Source organism: Scaptodrosophila lebanonensis, unplaced genomic scaffold, assembly GCF_003285725.1.
Source record: "Scaptodrosophila lebanonensis strain 11010-0011.00,11010-0021.00 unplaced genomic scaffold, SlebRS2 tig00000098-arrow-pilon, whole genome shotgun sequence".
Lineage (NCBI taxonomy): Eukaryota > Metazoa > Arthropoda > Insecta > Diptera > Drosophilidae > Scaptodrosophila > Scaptodrosophila lebanonensis.
In genome coordinates this window covers 4,259,102-4,284,760 of record NW_022060568.1, presented here as the reverse complement: position 1 = coordinate 4,284,760, position 25,659 = coordinate 4,259,102, and the positions used below count along the sequence as shown (strand labels likewise).

Sequence of the window (25,659 nt, the reverse complement as noted above, 5' to 3'; positions counted from 1 at the left end):
ACTTTGTTGCCAATTACTTCGGCACAAAAGTCTGTCATTGCTCATCATGTAGCCAGATTGAAGTAATTTGAAATCCGGATATGTTTTCTAAAACTATTTTTATATGAACATACTTGTAAGTACGAGTATGTGGGCACATGAAAAGAAAAAATGAATACTCAAAATTGAATCGATCGTGGTGTCAGTATTTCTGAACAGCTACAGTAGAAATCGCACGGCTAGAATTGGAGAGCTAACTAGAGAGAGCTAGTTAGTTAAACAATGCTGGACTGCTCGGTGAAAACAATTAAATTTATTTGCAATCGTTATATTTTCCTTTCAATGTAAATTCATAACGATTTACTTTGCATTTTCAAGCTCTAAAGAAATCTCTTGAGAAAGTCTACCTTCAATTATGGACATAGGCAGCTACTGGAAGGTCAACCCTAAAAGTATGCAGTGAAAACATCGCGAACGCATCTGGAACGCAGGAATTGTAACAGCAGTGGTGGAAACGTCATGGAAATGGGGTTTTCACCAGTATTGTATTTTAGCCCAAAAACGATTTCAGATATTCTTAGAATTGTTATGGAATCATTTGTAATAATATTGTTTTCTATATTGTAAAGGATTTCTTAGCTATTTGCCCTCCATATTCTCCACATAATTCTTAGCCGATTTCTACTGTAGAGTATTAAGCGATTCGGTTTTTTCTGTGTACGTGTATTCTGTGTATTCATTTTTCTTAATACACGTGCATTTACATACATTTATTTATCCTACATGGATAAGAAGTATTTGTATATAGTACATATATGATGCAATAATAAACAATATGTGCTCCAGATATGTGTTGGGAAAAATGGCAATGACTTATGATACAATAAATACAATACACATTGGGTTTAGCATGCATGACTGTGCGCTTTAGAGGTATGTATTCAACATGGCATGGAGGCAGAAAGAATGAAAACTAGGAAAAGTAACAGTGCAACATACGAAAGACATAAAAATTGCAACTCCTTGCTTGCTATACTCAAGACTGAAATGCACGGCATTTTTTAAATGTGTACTCAAGCCCGTGCCTCGGAATTTCTGACCCAGTCAGATAAATGACAATAATTAAATGATGAGCTCTGGACTCTCAGCTCAGACTTGTCGAACGCCAATTCGAATAAAGAGTCCCGCTGCTTTGAAATACTAGTATAAAGCCCACAATTCATAGGTGAATCGAATTTTTGGAATCAACAAACGTGTGGGCCCTGCAATTGATATATGTATGTACATATACAAGTATGTATATACTATATAGTACTTGTAGAACATAAATTGCATAGCCAAATGAGTACGAGTACCATAACATGATAATAAACCAATTAATAAAAAGCTATGCACATAGATCCTTGGTCAGTGGAAGGTAAGTGGAGAGGGCTTACAAATGTTAGCGGTACTTTACACAGTTCATATTAGAGCCGTGCGTGAGTCAATTTATTTCTGGGTCCTCAAGGAGATTTGTTATTGAAATAAATAACATTGTGTCAAATAAAAATATATGTCAATGTATAGATTCGGTGTATCACAAAAATAAAAGCTGAATGACATTTGCAATGGGTGTCACGATAACGAGTGTTTCAAATTTTAAGGGGCTGTCAAAAAACTAAATATCATTATCATCATTAAATCACTGCAATGGCTAACCGGTTAGAATTTTGAGGAAATATTTAATATATTTGAATGATTTAGTAAAAGTCGTTGAGTCCTTTGAAAGCCATTGAATGCTAGACAAAATGATCACAAAATCATTTTTGTGAATCGGTTTTTGTGATACACCGTATTGAATCAAATAAAAAGTTCAATATGTATATTTCCCTGGGTGTATTTCAAAAGTCTCTATTGGTTCGTATAGTAGTCGCCTGCTATATCCATACTATACTTGTATATGTAGTTCGTTAAGTTGGACCGTGCTAGTTATTAACAAATCACTTTGCCCGATTTTGTATGCATGATGATGATGATTGTTGGTACATACGATTAGTACATACATACTATATGTATGAATATATACGAGTACGAGTATGGTGTATAGTATATAAGTAGGAACTATATAGTAGATGTGAAATGAATGCGCTGCTAAATATTTGATTAACTGTTCAATGTGAGATGCCCACAATAAATACTGATTGTGAGAGCAGTGGGTGTGAATGTACGAGTACGATAGTAAGTTGTAAGTATAGAGACCTGTTTGAATATTGAATATTGAATATTGAAAACTGATGAGATTGAACGTCAAAAAAATGACAATACAATGTACATGTTAAGCATGTTGGCAACTATAGTATGTACGAGTACGAGTACGAATACGAATACGAGTAAGCAAATGTTCTGATCTGAGATGTACTGATGTATTAATAATATTTGTTGTTTTGTTTTGTTTTGTATTATTTTTTTTTTTGTTTTGTTTTGTTTGTTTGTTTGTTAAAGTAGGAATGTTTGAAGAAATTAGTGTAGAAGAAAGTACTAGCATGTATAAAACATTTGTAATTGACATTTTTCAGCAGATGAAGATGTACCCATATCAATCCCATAACCAAGTCTATCTCGTTCACGCATCTCCTGAAGTCGAGCGGGACTCGGCGATCGTGATCTTTGACATAGACTTGTTGTCCCATATGTGGGATAAGGCAGTTGAGTGCGTTTACTGCGAGACAAATGACCACCATAACGAGAAGGCGAAGGCGAACGGGCCGGACTTGTCGATGCTGACCATGAACCTATATTGTACATATAACAACAATAATAAAAAAATTCGTAATAATTAAGGATGTCGGGGCACAACAGTTTACGTAGTATATTGTATAAATTGTGTATTTTAATTGCAATTGGTTTGTTGGTTGTTTTTATTGTTCTTGTTTATTCTTGTTTTAATAAAGAAAATCGAAAATCGATTAAATGGTAAATAAATTGTTTTTACTAGACATATATATATATATTTATATTTATATGTATGTATGTATATTTATCACTATGACACTACAAAATGTATTAAACTTCGGTGAAACCGAATCGCAATGTATGCATCATAATTTAACGAAACCAAAAAATGCATTATTTATAAACACTTTGAATGGATCCATCGATCTATTTGTCAGCTAGATTCCGAAGCTCTGCATGAGTCGAAATCACCGGCACAGAGCCCTTCGCTGTCAACAAACGCTTCAAGATCGGCTCAAACGACTAAGTTTTATTTAAAAGCAGCGGCACGCCCATTGCTGCCTTTGTTGCCTTGTACTATATACCAGATATAGTATATACTTGTATATATATATTAGTACTGATCTATGAGAGCATTAGCTCTTGCCGCTTTGTTACATTCAATACATACATGTGAAAGCATTGTTTGGGTGGACTGACTACTATGTATAAGAATTTGTTAAATACCTCTTGGATACCGCGGATGGCTGTTGCCATGCCTAGGATGACGGGTCTCCTTAACCATCTCTACAACATTAGATACGGTATCGGAGAATCCGATATCATGATGTATGTATTGATGGCCGCGCCGTCGTGGACTTGGAGATCTGGCCAGAGGAGAACCGTTGTGCCTACAGAGAAAAAAGAATACAATAACAGTTAAAGTTATATGTATATATGTATATATGCTCGATATTCAATATGAATCAGATGGATATACGAACCTCAAACTAGGCGAATGCCGATGGCCATTCATGTACGAATGTCCAGGATGTAAATGGCCAGCATCGGCACCAGTCAACGATTCCTGTGATGGATGTCTCGACGCATCCTGTAGTTCCAGCATCTAGTTAAGAGATTACACAACTGAAATAGTTAAGCGGGTCGTCTAAACAATGAATGATGTCACTTGAAATCAACCAATTATCTGAATGAAGAACACAACATCTTCGTGTCACTCTGCCAATATTTATTATCACTTTTTTAGGCTTCGTCATCGTGCTTTGATATGCTAATTATCTAAATTTTTGGGCTGCTGGTCGATTTCTCATGGTTTCATTCATTTTTTTTTTTGTGGTTTTTTTTGTAATCTTTTCTATATTCTGCTTGATTTTTTAATTTGTTTTTTTTTTTTTTGTATACAATAAAAGCTACAAATGTTTCCTATGCTCCTTATGTAGGGGAGCGAAGGTAATAAGTACATATTTATTGAAAAGCTACAAAAGAAATATATATATAACACTGTTATATATATATGTATATATATATACTTATTTTGTGTACGTACGAGTGTTATAAAGGGTTATATATATATATATATATATATTGTAAATGAAAAACAAATATTACTTCACTGCAACAAAATACATATTCAAATGCGGTTTTAATTGCACTATATTGAAGTATTGAAAGGTTCTCAAATGCAGGATAACCTATGTAGTATATTAGGGCGTGTAACATTTAAACAATTTCATACACTACTTAGGAGTAAATATGTATATATTTTGAACACCTCTCGAGTATTTAAGGCTTTCGTTATCGGTTTCTTTTGGTTCATTTACTATTTTTCCATTCTATTTATCATTTTATTGTTGTTTTTCTTGTCATGTGGTGTGGTTTTTTGTATTCTATATATTTCTTTTCGTTCTTTCTTTCATTCTTTTTTTATCGGCCAATTATTGAATACCCAATTTCATCTACATTGTTGTAGTTAATTATTGTCCTATATTTACGTGAAACCAAGTAAATATGGTTTTCCACAAAATAATATCAAAATTATAAGCTAAATTATACCACAACAACAAAAACAAACCAAAGTCAAACAAAGTAAGCTCGTTGTGTTGGGAGATTAGCTAAGACAGTCAAAAGCATTCCGTTAAGTACTACACAGTATGGTTTACAGTCTCATTACAGTTTCAAGCGATAAATATCTAAAGCGACTACAAAACATACGAATACGATTGCGAAAGTTCTACATTGTATCTAAAGTGAAGCTTAAGCAGATTGAGAAGCGAAGCCGTCGAGATATGGGCGAAGCATTACGATTATTATTTAAGGCTTAAGCGCATGCAGTAACGTGACTTAACTACCCAATACAGAAAGTTACAATAAACATATATACATAGGTTAATAGGTATGTACAGGTATTTGTGTGGTTGAGTGCAACTGAGTGGCTTGGTTCCATTTCCATTTCGACGGCCAACGGTTATAATTACTTGCACCATTACCGTATGATGACGCTTCATTACTTACCACACCTTAAAACCGAGATCTTCAATAGTTTCAGAAAATTAAAATGGACCCCAACAACTTGCCCGCAAAAAGTACTACGAGTGTACAAGTATATGAAATTAATCAATTAAATTATCAAGACAATTTTTACTCGTAAGTATATTGTTTCCGAGCTTCGAACCGGCGTACACAAGACTTCAAGTCTTTTATGTACAAATAATTGTGTTGCTAAGACTCCCAGGAGCGCCAACTTCCACTAGTTTAAGTCCCAAAAATAACTTCTAAGTGCATATGTATTTTCTACTCAAAATATCTAATATTGATTATAATGGAAGTTTATTACAAAAAAAAAAAAAACAGAAAAAAAACAAAAATCAATGAACGCGCCGTTCACCAGAATCTCTGGAAGTCCACGTATGGAGAGAGCATTAAATATTTTCTAAAACTCGGTACGACTCTGCTTCTGCCAATCATCTCCAAGTACTTATAAGAACTGAGGCATCCCCATGATTAAGCTCAATGAACACTTTCTAGCACTCTTATTGTTGCTCCGACAATATATCGAGAAATAGAATTGGTTATCGATTAAAGCCTGGGAAAGGCTTCATATAAAAAAAAGAAATGCAAAACTAAACATTTAATACAATTGATTAGGTTTGGAGATGCCTATATTTGTTGAAAGTATGTCTTATCTATTCACTATATCTTTGTCCATTCCAGTCTAATTGGGACTGAATAAGTTAATTAAAAACTGCATAATGCTTTTAAAAGCAGAGAAGATGCTGCTCATGAGTCGAATAAAGCTAATGTTGTTATCCATCAATTCAATTTCTGGTGAAGGCGCGCCAACTATACAAACCCTAAAACTCAATAATCTTATGATCTAAGAACCCCGGCTGTCGACCAAACCCAATTTTCCTACACAAAGTGAACAACAATACAAATACAACAAAATATGTCAGCTTTGGTAGTCCACTATGTAAATACGTATTACCACTAATCGCTTCAACGAATAGCTTTGCGAATTATATGGTGTAAAGTTCAGGAATTCAGAAAGATACAACTGTTATATGGACACATTATACGCTTGCCAAGTACTTGGGCACATCAATATTTTCATATATGTCTGTATGATAGCCAGCTTTAGTTTGGTTTTAAAACAGAGTTCGCATGGGCGTCTCAAAGCTTGGTTTGGCTCACGCGCTCAGTGTTGGAAAAGGTCGAACAACAATTGTGCCCTCAATCATTTCGTTTTGTTTTTTCTTGTTAAGCAACACTGACAGGCACACATACTATACATACGAGTTAACACAATCAATGCCATCAAAAGCCTGGGGTGGAGGGGGAGTGCAAATTGTCATTTGGAAATTTTGGTGTTGCCGATAATCGGGGAAGGGGGGGACGCATTCCTGTATGTATGTATGTATGTATGCATGCATGCATGGTATTTCTCTCATGCAACAACACGATGAATGGGACATCGCTGTGCTTTACAGTGTAAGTACAGTTAGTACAGTACTAAGTACTTTGAGGGACACTCTGCGAAATCTGTGGCCCAAGAACCCCACGCTCGCGTACATGTGCCATATGATCAACAACGATCAAATCAATTACAACATAGAGTACTAAGCGAAGATTGGCGTACGAGTATTATCTAAACTTATCAAAATGACTATGCAACATATATGTACGATTATGTAAGTATGTACTAGTTGAGTAAACGTAAATTGAAGACTTAAAATATAAATAGCTGTACGCATATCTATGCAGACGCACACTCTACCACACACAAACAAACACACATGTATGTATGCTTGTAGATGTGCGCTTGCATACATATGCGTATAGTACACATATAGTATACGAGTACGTATGAGTGAGTACGAGTATGTATTTAAAGGTACTAGTGTTTTTACTTCGACTTAATTGCTTTGTGAACAACATTTATATCGGAAACGGATTATGGACACAAAAAGTATTCACATATATTCATATATAAGATACAATTATTGATGTTTTGTTTTTGGTTTTTGTTTTGTTTTTGGTTTTTTTGTTTTTTTAGTAAAATTTCGATAATTTTTGCTTGGTTTACCGCTTGGAGTTTATCAAACTTATTCACCTTTTTGTTTCTGAAATTATTTAAAAATTAGAAAAAAGCAATTTACTCAAATGTACAAAGCACAAATTTTCTTAGTGGTTGTGATATATAGTATATATATTTATATATAGAGAGAGAAGAAGGAGAGAGAGAGAGAGAAAACTCAAGTCGAAAAACGTCAAAGACCCATACCCATATATATATTGAATGTGTATGTTGTATGTCTGTATTCGTATGTACAAATAAATGCATTCATTCATATGTATGAGCAATGGTACATACGAGTATGTACACATTCGATTAAATGAGTGTTTCGTCATTCAAAAACTAGTCTTATAACCTCAAAAGTTATTCAACCACTGCGATAATCAGCAGTACTAGCATTGCTTCACAAAGTATTAGAGGTGGGTTTGACAACGTTTTAATTGATTTCAATTATTCTCTTCCATACAGTGGATTGAATACCCTTTTTAGATATAAAAAGCATTTTTGAGTGCGACGCTTATGAACGTGTATGCATGCATTAATATGTATGTTTATGTTTCGTTATCCTTTTCACTTAAGACAGCACTGTGCCTACCAATACGTCAGAAAATGTTATTCTGGATTTTGAAATGACTCGAAAACATTTTAGTGAGTCCCCCAGCGTTATATTTGACATCGATAGCCAATCCTATCAAAAGTGTAGTGTGATCCAGGTTTTTTTTTTTAACCAAATGAAATGGTCTTATAAAACGGGATATTCTCCAGTCTTATGAAATCAAAGTTTTGAAATTATAGACTAATTTTATATCGGATTGATGTTCTCTAAGAACGTGATTAAATTGTTATGAAGATTTCAAAGTTTTGCAACAATCTTTGGAAACACATTTTGGTTTCAATTGCGACAATATTCTATATATAGTAAACATCGCTGTAGTAAATGAATTTTACTTTTTTCAGACTTTGTATGTCACTTTGCAAAGATAAAATCGGTTAGGTATCGGAAGGGACCTAGGTATGGTTCCAAATTAGCAAATTTGAGAGCAAAATCGAGAGCAGTGTCTACGCTTCTATCAAATGCGTGTAAAGTACTACTCAAATGATTAATGTGCCCCTACACTCTGATTGATGCGTATCGATGCTGTTGAATTAATGAGAATGATGATGATGATGATGTTGGTTGTAATGCTGATAACGATGATGATGATGATGATGATAATGGTGTTGATGTTGATGTTAGAGTTCGTTAATTGAAGGTGTTATATTAATAATGACGTTGGCAATACTTTGCACTTTAAATGTTTAAAATGAAACTTTTTAAATTACCTAACTGATCGCTTTCTGATCGTACTCCGACGTGCTAGTGTTGCCAAACTGTTGTGTTCGGCATCACCGTTTGCGTGATGCATGCTCGCTAACAAATGTGTTTGTGAGTTGGCAGCTCCTTCCCCATTCGGCTCGAAACTTATGGAGCCCTGTCGCGATCCTCCTTTGTCAAGGGCGGCCATATCAAGCAGGCAATTAAAGAATGATTGTTTCTATTTCGGGTTCGGTTCGGTTCGATTCGATTTCGGCATTATGCAGATACGATTTGGATTGATTTGATTTGAATTTGCAGTGGTTGGTGCAGGTTTAATTAAACGTTGCCGTTGGTTCGTTTTTGTTTCAATCATTTGCAAAATATTTTTTGAATGAATTGGATTTCGGTGTGGATTTTGATTTTTCGTTTTGATATATATATATTTATTTTTGTTAAATATATATGTATATATTTCACAAATGTATTTGTATTAGTTGTTGTGATGCAGATTTCAAACGTTGTTATTGTTGTTGTTGTTGTTGTTGATAGAAGTTGTAGTTCAAGTTTGGTGAGTGGTGAGTATTTGATAATTATGGTAACATATTGCAACGCATTAGGATTTTGTATTTTTGTTTTGTTTGGTTTTTTATGTTTTTGGTTTTTGGTTTTTTTATAGAGATATTTTCATAAGCATTAAAAATGGAATGTAAGAATTATTATAGAGTAATTGAAGATGTAATAGTTTACAGAACACAAAAGTCAAAAGAAGAATTATAATACTGTATATATTGTATATAGTATAGGTGTTAAATGTATATATATAGTATAGTATGTATAATGTATATACAGCATCATATGTATGTATATATAGCTGCATATATAAGTATACTATATATGTATATACGTGTGTATTAATACTTGTATAAGATAAGGGCAAAATAGCGTTCTCTGCTTAAATAGTTCCGTTATACATATGTATGTAGAGTAGTATAGCATTTAGAGATGTGAAAGCTCTATGCGGTTTTAATGTGTCGAGATATGTAGTAAGTAGTAGTAAGTAAGTACGAGTATATAGTATGTATATATGCTCTTGCATTATCAATTATAAATTGCTTAAAAGAGAGTTTGGTTGATATGGTCAAAAAAAACATGCGCAAACATTTGTACAACTCACTAGGTTTTGAAGAAAATCTAAGTACATAGTACCTCTATTACATATGAGAATTAGTGTGTGTGCCAAATTGTAGAAAAGGTGGACGCAGTAGTAAGTGATTTGAATTGATAATTTGTCGTTTTCTTTTGTTTTTTGTTCTTCTTGCTTGTTTTTGGTTTTTTTTCCTTTTTTTGCTTTTTTTGTTTTGTTTGATTGATTTGATTGATTATTGTCTTTTGATTCGGCGGGAGCAATGAAAGAGTATGTTTGTATGTATGTATGTATTTATGTATATATGGCATATATCTATAGTATTACTAAAAACTGAAGGTGTTCAACTGAAAGATCAAATTCGTTACTAAGTAGTTTTAAATTGCATCTGCACTTGTTTTATATTGCATGCTTTCGATTCCATTTATTATTTAGGTCAGTAGTAAGTATTTGCAATTTATGCCTAACTTATATATATAGTATGTATGTATGCATGTACTATACGTATAGATATGTATGTATGAGAATACAATCTTTGGCATGCCTTCCAGCACTAAGTGGTATAGGGAACTCAACGGCATATTGAGAACTAAATAATAAGTTTAAATATAGGACATTTGCCTGTGTAGTTTACAATCATTTTACGTTGCATTACACGCTTTTCAGTTTATATTCTTTATTTCGTTTATCTGTTATCTATTGTTTATGGCGATAATACGAGTATAATATTTCTATTCATAGGTTTTGCAGAGTATTGTGTGGTTTGTGTGTCTCTGTGTCTCTGTGTACGTATATGTGTACAATTATTTGCCATACAAATCTCTCATTGCAAATATTTATGAAATTCTCAATTATTCAAAATGTGTATGTTATAGGGGTGCAAAATTGCGATTAGACTATAGTGCACTATCTAAAGATTGTATGCATAAATGCTATATTTTTAGAAATATTTTAGAAAATGGCAATTAAAAACTTCAAACAAAACATACATACGAGTATATTTGGAATTTCTTTCTGTTTTCGATTCGTCAAAACGTTTCAGCCAATATATTTAGTTCTTAGTCGCAAACAAAATATTTAAATTTATGTGCGTTCCCATACCTTTCATTGTCATAGTCTTTCCACAGTTTCAAACATCTCATGCAGAGATAAATGGTAACCTGAATCTGCTATACTATATGTACTATATATATTTTCAGCGAACACACAACTACTTGCAAATTCTGCTCAGTCCCGTCCGAATTGAATCTTGTAAAATATACATACATACATTTTTGAAGGCACTTAATAACTTCAGATCACATAAAAAAGTGTTTTCGAAATGTAATGATATTCTGAATACACTGGCCGGGAAATACATACACTTACAATGTATTGAGAAAGCTCGAAGGGGTATTAGGTTTCTTGAATTATATTTGCATTGCATTTTCTTTGTTTCCTAGAGATGAGCGCACTTCAATTCCAATACCTACTTACTATATTTTGATATGACTTTGTGACACGAATTGTGTATTTAAATCATGGCAGTTGAAGAATTTTGCGCAGCTCGCACTCAATTGTACAAGTATTTCATGGATTAGACTCCTTTGAGTTAGCTCCTGGCATTCCTCTAGAGTTTTTATCTCAGTTTTGATCAATGGGAATCAACATTTATTTTCATTCATAATTTGGCGCCCATCTCTAGTGTTTTCTTTTGGGTGGGGACTAGAAGCCTTTGTACACATTTGTATGCTCGGAGAGGGAACTATGTATATTTATTTGTTTGGCACTTGGACTTGGTTGTGTGGAATGTTTTGTTCAGCTGTGTAGTATTAGTCAAGCACGTTCTATTGTCCTATGCAGCAGCTATGTATGTACTATATATATATATGAATATATATATATATCATTTACAGTGGGTTAATTACACACACACACAAGAAAAAAAAGAGATTATATATTTAAAATAGTAGTAGATGTATGCATGCGCATACTAGGTGCGTGAATACCCGAGACACCTTTGAATCATTCGATCAGGTGGTAGTCGGGTACTAAATTCTTCAATCTTAGCTGGCCAATCGTGTTTTGTGGTTGTGTGGTTTAGTTAGGTTTGGTTTGGTTGTGTTAAGCAAAACCGTGAACTAAAACTGGACCATGGCGTTGCAAGTACATACGAGTATATAGTATTGTAAGTACATATGTAAGTAGTAGTAGTTAGGTTGTATATACGAGTAAGTATGTAAGGTGTCTATTGAAAATTGATCGTTTTGGTTTGCGGTTTCTTACATATGCACATTTCTTATGCGAGTATGTACACATGCCTCTAGCCGATTGTGGTAGATGCTTGCAGACTTTAAAGGGCAAAATTGTGAAAGAGGAGCTCAAAAAAGGCATAGCAAAAGCAAGCGAAAGTTATATGTAAATATATTATATACCGGCTCCTCATCTGCCGTCGGACTATACTTAGTGGGGTCATCGTCATCTTCGGGTTTCTTCCTCTACCATTTGCCCATTTCCAATTATGGATTGGTTGTGGTTGTGGTTGTGATTGTGAGTCAATATTCAATTTCGGTTATACGAGTATTAATAGTTGAGTGTAGCAATATATGGTCCGTGTCAGTTACAAAACGTTTGTCAGTGCAGTAACAAGAATAAAATAATGTATTTGATTTGAATTGAGTTGAGTTGAGTTGAGTTTAGTTTAGTTACGTTACTATGTTTTTTTTTTTTATCATCATCATCTTCTTCTTCAATAACACGAATTGGTTTAAATAAATGTGTATACTATGTATATGATTCTTTATCAACATTGAGGGCCATGCATTTTACAAGGGCCAATTTCTTAATGCCGATGGAGAGAATCTCTTTTGTTTAGATGTGGAAACACGAAAATGCATGGACCCCTGGCATTAAAAACAAATTCTACAAGGGATTCCTTAAACAACTGACATACAGGTTGATGTCATCATCAGACAATTGAACTTTAATACTGTGCCAGATTTGATGTATATACGAACGAGTATAAGTAGTTAGTAGTATGTATGTACGAGTATGTCTTTAATCATAGCACTATAACTAAGTAGTTATATTAATATTTTGCTTAACAATATTACACATTCGGTTTTTTCGATTCTACTTCTTCGACCTAAGTTAATAATAAACATTCAAAATATTGCACAATCTCCAAATTCAGTTGTTAAAGAATCAAGTATGAACTCTTCAATACTACCGATATATATATATATGTATGTACGTACTTGTCTACTAGTTGTAAATATTTATTGTTTGCTTAGTTACAAATATAAAACATAACACATATACACATATTTATATATATACATATACATATCTTAGAGGGTTGGGCACAGAGCACACACCATTTCGGACTCATTCGAATCACTAAAGATTTGGAATTTTTGTCTATGAAGTAGAACTTGTTGCCTCAATTGTGATGCCTGATTGTGAAACTGGGTCGATCGCTGAGATCGCTCCTATTGCGAGTCTCTAGATGGATGCGTACCCCCATGACCAACCACATACTACAACGATACACTGACGATCCCAGATTCGTAAGATCCATGAACCCTGCGATCCTTTCTGATACGCCGTGTACGTGCAGAGTATATATATATATATATATGTATGTATTCTATATATGTGTATTTAGTTCACGAAAAACAAACATAGTAGGTGGTATGCAATATATGTATAAAAAAATATATATATATATATTTGTATGTATGTATGGAAGTATATCTGTACCACATACATATGTGACCAACATATATACAAATGTGTTAAACATGAGGTTGCATATAAATCAATTATATACCTCCTTCCAATTCTGCATTTTAAGTTAATTGTATCATTTTTGTTTTTTGTTTTGTTTTTTTTTTTTTGTAGTATATTTGTTTATTGTTTGTTTATTAAATGAGAGTTCATAGTTAAACATATGTGAGAAGAGAAATCATAACAGTACACATTTATTTTATAAAGTCGACATGGTTACATACATATTATTATGTATTAAGTTATTCGGGGTGGATTGGATTGGAATCTATACATATATAAATTGTTTTAAAACTATCTATACTTGAGAACAATTTTGTAATTTTGTTGTAAATGTTTTCTTTTTGTTTGTTTTGCAATTAAATAGAAGCCACTTTTAGAAAGATCCAATCCAAGCCGATATATATCGGAATATTGAAATATGTTTTTTTTTTTTTTTGAGTCTTTGCCTAAAACAAATTGATTTTAGTAAATCGGTGTGTGCTTTGAAATCCTTGATTAAATTTATTTGATAGGTACATTATTTACATACAGTACGAGTACGAGTACGAGTATAGGTGTGTGCATATGTACGTAGTATTCAACTGATAGATAGATATAATTTTTAGAACACACACACACACACAAAGTTTTATAGACAGCACAGAGTTTTGAAACGAAAGTTTTCACAATTTGAAGCGGCAACGGTGCACATGTGAGCAAATATATAGTATTTGATTTGATCGAACAAAAAAATTGAATATCACTTAGTAGTATGTGTTGCCTATTCATGGTATCAGTATCTCTAGATATGCATATCTCTGGGAGATATTACATATGTTTCCAATTGATTCAAATGTAACGCGTTTGGCACTTGCTATTTGTTAACTGCTATACTCTGACATTTCCAGACAATGCTGGTGCATCTACATAGTCCATTGTCCAAGGACAACGGGTATACTACATACAAGTATATAGTATGTAGTTTGTAAATGCTACAACAATTTGCCCTATCTTCGTAAATCAAATCAAAGGCTTATTTTAAGGCTCTTGGAAATTAAAATTCAACTAGAAATTAGGCGCAAAAAATGGAAAAGAAAAGACGTTTGCAAACTTACCGGCATGCCAGAATCAATCTGGCCAAATCTGGTATTCCGCCAGGACTCCAAAATAAGAAAACCTGCATAGATTTTACCAACAGACAGCTTTCCCTTGTTCAACTGATCAATTGGCGGTACAAGCAAGTTCAACATCTTCTTCGCCTGCAGAGGCCAAATGTTTGTGATGGTTTCCCTGAGCTCCATATCCGCCTGATCCATCTCTTCAGCTATACGGATCGGGCATGGTTTTGGGTGGTGGGGGTGGAGGGAAGTAAACGTATACGTTAATAATGCATATTCACATTCCATCATCAACAACAACTTACGCGCTCTCATTTTAATGCTTAAATTCTCCCGAATTAAAGCGAACAACGTTGTGGTGAATTGGACTCTCAATTCATCGTCCAATGGCATATTCATGCGAATTAGTTTCTTGTAGGCGAGACGATTGGGACACTTGTTACCGAACCCCAGCGGAGGATCCATGTTTTTCAGCATATCATACATTTCCGTGTAATGAATTCTACCACTATTATATCAATTGCAAAATTTAACAAACATTTTACAGGATCAGAACCAAAGACTCTTTTTCAGTATTATCAACAACAACGACAACAACAATAACAATAATAATAACAATAAAAACAACAGCAAGTAGTAAGTACTTTTAAGAACAACGAATAAAACACTAAGCTACCAACGGCATTGCCGAAGAAATTCCAAATGTACAAATCACAAGGCGCAAAGGCTTTATGTAACCATTGGAATTATTTTTCGGGCTATCCAGATGACAGTCGTTTGTTGTTTCTGCAACGCTCTTTTATGCCATATTTCCCAGTTATTTGGGAATGTTACAACAGAACAAAGCAATTCGATTGTTACAGAAATATTACACAACTTTTCAATGGCAACCAACCATTGATTTAGAATTAATTGAATTTAAATTTTTTTTTAAAATTCGATGACGATTAAATCAAATACAGCGGACATCATAGATTGCTTGCAATTTAATTATTTTTTAGAGCACAGCCGTTTTGAAACAGATTTCGAAGAAGTTAGTCACAATCTGGAGTCTATTCTTTGGCGGGCAGCCTCGTGACTTGTATGGAACGAAAGAAATAGTTTCTAAAAATGAAAGTAAATAAACTAAAGTAAAGTATAGTACATTATATCAATCAAACAGACAGAGATCTCGCTCCCATCGTTGAGAGTGTAGGAACGAATAATTGAATCAACTCTTTTTATATGAGACAAATACGAACGAATAATAATCGTTTAATATAAGTATATTGTGTGTATTATATACGTAAAGACTGTATGTGTCGGGCCACCTCAATCGGTTTGAGGGGCCGTACGTCTTTGGTGTCTTTGGCTTGTCCTTGTTAAGGACACAATCGAAATGATATCGTAATCAAATTAAATTGGAAAACATAGGTTTTGGTATAATTTGGAATTTGTGAACGTAAAAATAGAAATTTATAGATTTTATATATTAAACTGATAATTACGTCGCATTTGGATCATATTCCGCCCATATGCGCACGAATTCGTCTAAGTGATGAGCACCCAATATACTGGAGTCCCTCGTCAAATAATCGAAATTATCCATGATGACGGCCACGAACAGATTTAACATGAGAAATGAACAAAAGAATATAAACGATACGAAATAGGCGTAAGCCAACGTTGAACCGCACGTTTCGTGGCCCTTCTGGGCATCTTCATCACATGGTTTCCCCTTGAGGCACGCCTGCATAATGTTCGGCCACGCCTCGCCCGTTGCACATCTTGGGGATGGGAAGGTCATCAATGGAAACAATAACAGAAATCAATTGGTTGTTGTTCTAAGCAATTCGATGAGTATGTGTGTGTGTGTGTGTGTGTGTCTGTGTGTGGTTGTCTGTGTGTTTGTCAATTTACACTAAATGTTAGATTATGGAGCTATGAATCCGAAATGACAGTACAGTTACTCAATAAAGTATAAATAGTAATAGTATAATTGTGAAATAGATATATTGTATACACTATATATATATATTTGTGTGTGTGTGTGTGTGTTTCTTAGTGTGTGTGTGTGCGATTGAGTAATAGCACTAGATTGATGTTCATGTATTTACAAATACATATCTAACCAAAATACGTAATTCAATTATAGCTATATGTACGTCTGTCTGTGTGTGTATGTGTGTGTGTGTTGGTAGCTTGGTTCGATTTTTGAATGGAATACATATGGACTCATTTTTGCATTTTGTCTAAGACTGATACGCATCGGCTACATACATACATATTCGAATTCTACATTACATACATATACGAGTAAGCTCAGAGAAAAAATATTTTTCATTTATATACTTGTATGTACCTCGTATATGTTCTGGTCTATATGTATTCCATACGCATAAATATCTATATATAGATGGGCACATGAATATAATTGTTTATCTAACTATCTAACTAACTCAAATCTCTATTCGTTATAGATAGATAGATAGATATATATATGATAGATATATATGTATATACGACTATGTCTTACACTGATTTTCTGCAGAACGAGTCTAGGTTTTAATGTAGTACATACATATCCCTTTTAGTTAGATACACAATACGAGTACATTAGGGATATCGCGGACATATTCTACTAGTCCAATAACTGCCTAAGCCAAGCCATACTCCAATACTATAGTACTTTTGTCAAGTCTGTTTGAAATGTTCTTTAGTTAGCTTTCTAGTTTACTGGCATCTGGCCTCTGGTATTTCTACCAGCTTCCTATGTACTAGTTGACTATATAGGTATAATCGGCCTAATATCAATTTCTAAATAAATATGTATATATATATATATACTTATATATGAAAACAATAAACCGAAAGTGAAACTTGTCAACCAATTCAAGTGGAACAATACACGCAAATAAATTGAATAATTGGCATTGACGCAAAAGTATAAATTTCATTAGAAACAATTGCAAGTAAGTCGAAATAGTAAATCTAATTAGGTTTTATACATCTTTGGGCATGGTACTATAGACCTACTTGGATCATTTAACAACTAGCATGAATGAATACTTACTTATATTTAAATGAAAACCCAAACAAACAAACGAACAAACGAAAACAATGGCAATTAATTGCTTAGTTCAATCGAAACCGTTAATTCGAACAATAAAAGTGCAAACTTTTTTAACTCAAGCGCTGCTCAAACGTCATCTCTACGGATATGTACGAGTATGTAGTTGTATTTTTCAGTTGTCCGATCTAATGATAACTCTAAGGCTACATACACAGGAAATCAATTTATAAAGCAATGAATGTATTGCCGAATTAGTTGAAGAACTCTACACCTGCCGCAATTTTGAAATTTTATCGCATGATTGTGGAGACGAAAAATCTATTGAGTGTGTATGTAGGTTCTTCTAAATGCTAAAAAATTAAACAATTAATAGTGTGTAACAATTTTATTTGGTTAATACAAATATGTTAAATACAATGGGAACTCTGCGGTATGTGCTCTTCTGCGTCCATCTCCTTTAAAACTTGTTCGCCGCATTTCTCATTCTTAATTATGCTATAATTTCAATTTTCAAAATAATAACAATAACAATGTCTGGAGTAATTATTAGAGAGTTTCTTTTGCTTCCTTCTTCAAATATCCCATTGCTTGTGGATTTGAGAATAGTGCGCTCTACAGTTGTTTACGATAGTAAGACTATTTATGGTTATGCTAAGACCAAATTAAGTAACCTACAACAAAAAATAGGTGTATATAATATGTATGTATAGTTAGTTTATTGTTCCGTTGACCTATTGCAATACTATAGATCTCATATAGCCGAGTCCTAAGGCCTAATAGTAATCCATTAAATAGATCTAACTATTCTAAGTATATCTATATATGTACCTCTGCAAACAATTTTTGAACATCTGCATAAAGAGACTAGGGGACTGATCAGATTTAGAAAACCGACTCTACTTCTGGTTTCGATTGATCGGACGATTTCTCCAATTGAGATGCAAAATTGTTTTCAAAATGTTTGCAAGGGTATGGGAAGATGTTCGGCACGCCGAAAATTGAATATTATTTAACTCGTTTCTAGATTCGTATCGCTGCAAGAAATGCTTACTACAAACTATGATTGATCTATAAATTGAAGGCACAGTTAGTTTGCTAATTATTGAGACAGCGGTGTAATTAAAAATCAATCTGAACTAGTATTAGGTTGATAAACTTCTATCCGAACGAATTGGGTCCATCGTGACTCAATTGGGTGTGATTGATTAAAAGAATTATAGATGCAAATTCTTTTTCACACCCCCATATCTGGGCTAGGTAATAAACTATAGTTTCGAATGGAACGCTAATTTAGTAATTCTATGCTAGTTGATTGATTTAAATATTTAATTGCTAACTTAATTTGTTGAGTATTATTAGACTTGTTAGTGCAATGTTTTCTTAACTCAATGCGTTTCACGCAAACAAGTTAAGGATTTACATACCTGAATAGCAACATGACGCCTTGTTCAAATGATTGGAAGTTGTTGTGCCTAGTTATGGTATTTTCCTGTGTACCTAGTTTGATATTTCCAAACACCTATGCACATTTCAAATATCGTTAAATTATTTGGTTATTAATACGTCATTTAACAAATAAGCTTCACACATTTTTTTTTAATAATATTTGTTTTTACTTCTTCCCCTACACCAATATTCAAGGGATTAATGTCATTCGACTGATGTTAAGAACTAGCTTAGATTATTCAAATATGACAAATCGGTGGGACTGCTAACACTTTTGTACATACCTAAAATCAAATACCTATTAGTTATTCATTTCAGAATTAAAAAAAAGAAAAAAAAGATTTTGAGTGGAAATGCAATCTTTTTTGATCTGATCTGCATAAGAGTTGTTCGAAAGGTTATGCGATGAGGAGCTTAAATCGTAGGACTGCATTATTTGTTAAATTAGGTAAGTAAATTAGATAGTTGCATATATACGATATATATAGTATATTAGTTTGCCTGGTGAAAATCATTATACAAATCTAAATACAGCTTCAGAAATGAGTTTAAGCGAAAATAAATCAACACGATCTTAATCATAGCTTCGTAATAGACATCCGCCATAAGTACTTAACATATCTATAATAAATTGTGGAATGTTAATAGTAATTAAGCTTTTACAAACAAGTTCTAAAACAACTAGTGTCATTATAATTGGTGAGCACTCTTATATAGGGGGAAGGGGAAATAAATAAGTACTTTAATACAGAATTGGGGGCGCAAGCTAAATGATTTCAAATAGATACCACGTGTTTCAAAATTATATTCATCAAATTGTATGATCTCTTTAGATATTTTCCATGTACGAGTATGTCAGTACTTATGTTTTGTATAATACATTTGTGTGTGTTTTATATATATTTTTGTTTTTCTTTTAAACACGTAAGTATTTGCAATGTTCATGAGATGGTGCATACGAGTACATAATGTATTTATTGCATTCTCCATACATATACGAGTACATAGTAATAATACGCAACAGAGAACACCTCAACCGACCGATAACCGATAACAGGAAATTGTTCATTGGGGTCACACTTGCGCACATTCCCGATCATGCAGTGTTGCACGAATCCAGAATCGGCATCAATATCAACTAACTACATTCATGAATTCAAAGGTAACCCAATCGAACCCAACTATAATTATCAGCAAAATTTTACAAATACGTACTTGCTTCAGTTAATACGTATACAGAACAACTCGCAACTACTTACATACATACATAAGTTAAATAGTTTTATAAATATATATGAAGAACTTACAATTCTCAAAAGCAACACCAAAACTCTATAACTTGTACATCGCACAAATACTTGAAGCATATAAGCGCACTTTCAGAAACTGTATGCAAATATTCAAATGTTAATTCTAGTGTGAGAACGAACTATATTGTACGAGTATGTACGATTATATATGTATAAGTATTCTATATAATGTATTCAAAATTATTTCAACTAACTTAAGACAGATACGGCATCATTAGCCAATAAAAAATGCAATATTTTACATTTGTTACTGACTTCTCAACCCGCCTGCAAGATGATGGACCCCTATATGGTATAGGTCCACAATTTATGAAAATTGCAAAACACTCTTCAACAGTTGATGTACGATTAGGTATGTATGTAGTTATGGATGTCTGTTAGTGCCATCTTTTACAATCACTAAGGATATAACTACAAGTATTTTCTTGGTTTACCGAAAAAGCAGCATGATTCCTCCAGAGAACGATTGAAAGTTATTGTGGCGATTCAGTTGAGTATCCGGATCATACTTTATGTTGCCGAAAACCTTTTTGTTGCAAGATATGTATTACAATTGGTTGTTAGGCATTTTTCATAATCTTATCAGTTTCGTTTCATATAAGTTGACCGTTCATTAAAAATGTACTAATTTTTCTTTAAGTCTAATTATTAATGTTAAATAATGCTTTTAACACTAGATTTCAATTTTCTTTCTGGTTGTCTATTAAATTTATGATTTACAAATATACTAACAAAAGAGCCCTGCATGAGTACCCTTATCCCCGAGCCCAATCAAACTTATTAGCCAGTTCGATGTAAATTAATGAAGAGAAAATATTTGAAAGCACTTGGAAATAATTTGTAGGAAAATGTAGGATACTCTTTACGTTTCATTCAAGAAACTCAAATTTCGACTGCACTCATGCAGAGCTCTATCATCTATGAGAGATAATATGACGATTATGCTAAAATGAAAACTATTTAGTGTTCTACTAACTAAGCACTATAAAGTAACGTAGTTAAGATTTAGACACAATTAGTTCGTTAAAAAATAAGAAAAAACTGCTTATTACAATAATTTAGGGGGGTTTAACCTTATTTACCTTAATCGAAGCCTTACAGAATACCCCCATATAATTATGGTACTTGTAAAAGAGGGGTTAAAGATTATGAATAGCATCAGTTCCTATTAGTACTATTATATAATGACACAAGTTGTTTTTTTTATATATATTTTCTGGTATTCAGGAGGAATAAAAATGGTCCGACGACTCCATTAAATTAAGTTACTCGAAGGGATTGAAATGTAGGCCTCAAAATGAAAGAGCTTCAGGAACTCAAACTGACTAGCTTTGGAATACTAACTATATCAAGGTAATTTGCTATACTAGGCATACTAAGGAGCGGTTCTTCAGCTACAACTTACCTGCATGCCAATTATGGCGTATATAAAAAATAGCATAGCTATAAGCAAACAGACATATGGAAGTGCTTTAAATGATTGTACAAATGTCCACAGAAGTATGCGTATAGTGTATCCTTGACGGAGTAATTTTATAAGACGCGCAGCACGAAACAAGCGCAGGAAGCCGACGTTGATTGAGTTCGACTGTAAAATATTATTGGCCAAAGGAAGAAAAAGAGAAACAGAAAATAAGGAGAATGGTATTAGAGTGGTGGTGTCCGGTTTTAACATACGGATGCAGATAAATTCGAATTTTTGTGAAATTCGAACATAATCTCTGGTATATTGTTTGTTGCACAAAGTAGGTTCGTAGTAATAGTAGTATTAGTAGTAGTAGTAAAATAAGTAGTCATATTAGTGGTAGTTAAAGTAGTCGAAATAGTAGCAGTAGTAGTAGTAAGTGAGAAGCAGTAATACTAGGTTAGTAGTAGGAGCAGTTTAAGCAGTGTTGGTATTAGTAATAGTAGTAGTAGTAGTAGAAGTACTACAGAGGATAAGTAGTAGTAGTAGCAAAAGAAGTAGTAGTCGTTTTGGTAGTGTTAGTAGTAGTAGTAGTAGTAGTAGTAGTAGTAGTAGTAGTAGTAGTAGTAGTAGTAGTAGTAGTAGTAGATAATAGCTGTAGTAGTAGTAGTCGTAGTAGTAGATAATAGCTGTAGTAGTAGAAATAGTAGAATCAATTTCAGTAGTAATAGTAATAGTCAGAATCAGTATCGGCAGTAGCAGTAGATTTAATAAATTTAGTAATAGTAAGTAGTACTAGTAGTAGTAAGTAGTAATAGTGGGCAGTATTAATAGTGCAGCTGTAACAGTATTTGTATAAGTATAGTATATTGGCAGCAGTACATACTAATAATAATAAAAGTACATATTGGTAGTAGTAGTATTAGTTGGAATTGGTTAGTAAAGATCAATTCATTTAAATACTTTTTGTTTCTATAAAAAATGATATAATTACTTTTCCGATTCAATGTTTAGCATAAAATTTACTCATATGAATACATATAAATATATATTGATATATGAAAACAAAATGCTAAATAAAAAGTGGTGTGTGAAACAATCGACCTTATTCAAGTACAAAAAATGCAATTGATTTAATTACTAAAAATGGGTATTAAGATTGTTGCAATTATAAAATATAATATTCCATATCATATACGCTCAGTGTGTTTTGTTTATATATACGAGTATATATGTATATATAAATTATTTTTTTTTTTTTGTTTTTGTTTTGTTTTGCTATACTACCACACCAATACATAAAAAAAAATAATATATGTGCGTATGCATCTTTCAGATACTATTTACATACAGTACGAAAATGAATTAAATGTTGGCCTCATATTACATACGTATTAAAAAGATTGGAAATCTAAAAATTTGTTTTGAAGCAATTTCCGACTAGAAACTAAATGAGTGTTAACCGAAATTTTGAAATGAAAGCATAAGTTTTTGTGAAAATTGAATAAAATATACGAATATATCACAGTTTGTTTGTAAAGAGTATGTACATGTTTCTGTGTGCTTTCTTGTATTTGTTGTACACGTACACGTTTATGTACATATGTATGTGTGATTCGTACATACTACAGGTGTAAGTATGTATTCACGACAGTCATAAGTATGTGCCACGAGGATTTCGCTCAAGTACTTGTTGTGGCTGTTATGGTTGTTGTCTATGGGTGGCGTATCAGGTATCAGTTCTGTGACCGATTTTGGGGCTTTGACCAAAATATTTTACTCATCAGCTGTTGCATTAAAGCACATTAAGCACACATGAATGCATGTGCAAACGAAAACGAATGCATTCACATGCACTCATTCCTGTTGCAGGCACATGCATGCACCTGCACCAATGTTGGCGTGGCAATCACTGACTCTTAGACGTATACCGCCTCGCCGCGGCCTCTGCTTGATGCACTCTATAACTAGGTATTTACAAAATAAGCATATGTAGGTAGAGCTTGGCAGCTGGGCGTAATGAATAGCTGCCAAAAAAAAAAAAAAAAAATCAGTAGAAACCATCATTTGTGTTGTCGTAGGATTCATTTGGAACATGAATATGCACTTAAAGAAATAGGAATTCGCCCTTAAATATAATATTTAGCAATGTGAAAAAGTGTAGGAACTGGCTTGAAAATAAATTTATTCTCTAAAGAAGAGAGATGGCGAATATTAAGTTAGTTCTGTAAGCCTTACAGGGTTTTTTAAATCAATTTTTCAATACAAAAACAATAATAGAATAGGTTAACGGAAGAAAATGTAGGTTTAAAAAAGTGGCTTAGTAAATTTTATTTCTGCTTTTCTCCAGGCTTGTAGAGTATAAACTCTATTAACAATTTGTATATTCCATAGGTAGAATCGGCTTTCATTAATTAGTAGCAACGATAATTTTTGAGATTAATTTAAATGTTTCACGACATGAAAACTGTCATGAAGTTGTTTAAAAATTGGGTCGAATTCCCAATTGATGTATAACCATTGAAATATACATTGGCATGATAAGTATATGATGATGCTTTGATTCAATGGGAGGCATTACATTGTTCGCACAATCTTATATTATTTAGGGATACTGACATCGAATGGAGCAGATTATAAGTATAATATAATATGGCCGGTAGTGCGATGATAGTCCAGGAACCTGGCCGTTCCAGGGGATACTCGTGACTACATTCTAGCGCAGATATATTTGCTATTAATCGAACTATGGCTTACATACAAGTGGGGCAATACTGCCTCCTCTGTTTGCCTCATTTAAAATTGAAGTGAATTAATTCTTTTTGCTTTTTTTTTGTAATTTCTATGCACTACGAAAATAAAGGCAGTTCGTTCTAGAACATTTGTAATAAAGCATCTAATTATACATAATTGTTGTACTTATGTCTGAAAAAACAAGGCATTAAGTTCTACTTAAAAAGAATATTGGAGGAGATCATCAGAAGAGAGCTCCTCAATACAGAATATAATTATTATATTATACTAATAGAAAATGTTTAAATATGCTATGCGGTAACAATCTTTTTTGGTTGTTTTTTTTTCTTATTTTTATATGAAAAAATAAAATTGTAATTGATTTTACTTACATCCTGTTGAATAATCAGAAATTTTGGATTCGTTCAAACAAATGAATGTACACACATTAATATTTATATTTTATATACCGTGTTGGAAACGATTTGGACATCACACGATTGTATATTCGAATGCATTTTTCGGTTCGGCAATTCAGTTGAACAGCAGTTGACAGAACAGTTCGATTGGATTCAATTGGATCGGATCGTTCGTTAGTGTTGTTCGAAAGCATGTGAATCACATCAAATCATTACGAATGTACGTAAGACGAATCAAGAAATTTGAACGACAACGACAAGGAAATGATTGTGATTGTTGTTTGTTTTTTTTTTTTTTTTTTTTTGTATTTTTTGCAGTGCATTTTAATTAGCCATTATTTAATTAGTACGCATTTTATAGATGTTATTAAGATTTTTACATTGGTTGTTTATGTGCAGGCCGTGTATTTGAGTCACATTTTGCAATCACGTGTCGATTATGTCAAGCGAAATGCAGATATTTTATTATTGATATTATTAGTATTATTTTTGCAGCGTTGGCGGCGTTAAAGTTTGTTGATTACGATTTAGAAAAACAAAGAAACAAATAAAGCAAAGTTGGAAATTAGTAGTAAAAGTTTGAATGCACAGTGGCTTGAAGTACATACTATATGTAAAAATCACTGTGGAATTTTTGATGAATATAGAAACGTGTGCAATGAGAATTTGATTTCATTTTTTTAATTTTTCAACACTCGCTGCTTGTGATGACAGAAACGAG

General features: G+C 33.0%; 1 protein-coding gene across 4 annotated transcripts in view; it reads right to left on the bottom strand.

Moving 5' to 3' along the window:
* LOC115628011 (voltage-dependent calcium channel type A subunit alpha-1) overlaps positions 1-25,659 on the bottom strand; it is a 60,935-nt gene that overhangs the window by 2,014 nt on the left and 33,262 nt on the right. For 2 of the 4 annotated variants that reach the window (XM_030523937.1, XM_030523936.1), the window contains exons 19-26: positions 21,787-21,969; positions 19,050-19,144; positions 16,061-16,339; positions 14,879-15,081; positions 14,571-14,779; positions 3,675-3,796; positions 3,418-3,581; positions 2,550-2,750 (exon numbers count right to left, since the gene is read on the bottom strand). In XM_030523937.1, coding sequence (XP_030379797.1) covers positions 2,550-2,750; positions 3,418-3,581; positions 3,675-3,796; positions 14,571-14,779; positions 14,879-15,081; positions 16,061-16,339; positions 19,050-19,144; positions 21,787-21,969 — 1,456 coding nt within the window. Of the gene's footprint in view, positions 1-2,549; positions 2,751-3,417; positions 3,582-3,674; positions 3,797-7,300; positions 7,311-8,587; positions 8,800-12,119; positions 12,183-14,570; positions 14,780-14,878; positions 15,082-16,060; positions 16,340-19,049; positions 19,145-21,786; positions 21,970-24,911; positions 24,915-25,659 lie in introns of all 4 variants that reach the window. The other 2 variants (XM_030523934.1, XM_030523935.1) reach the window with 2 other exon arrangements.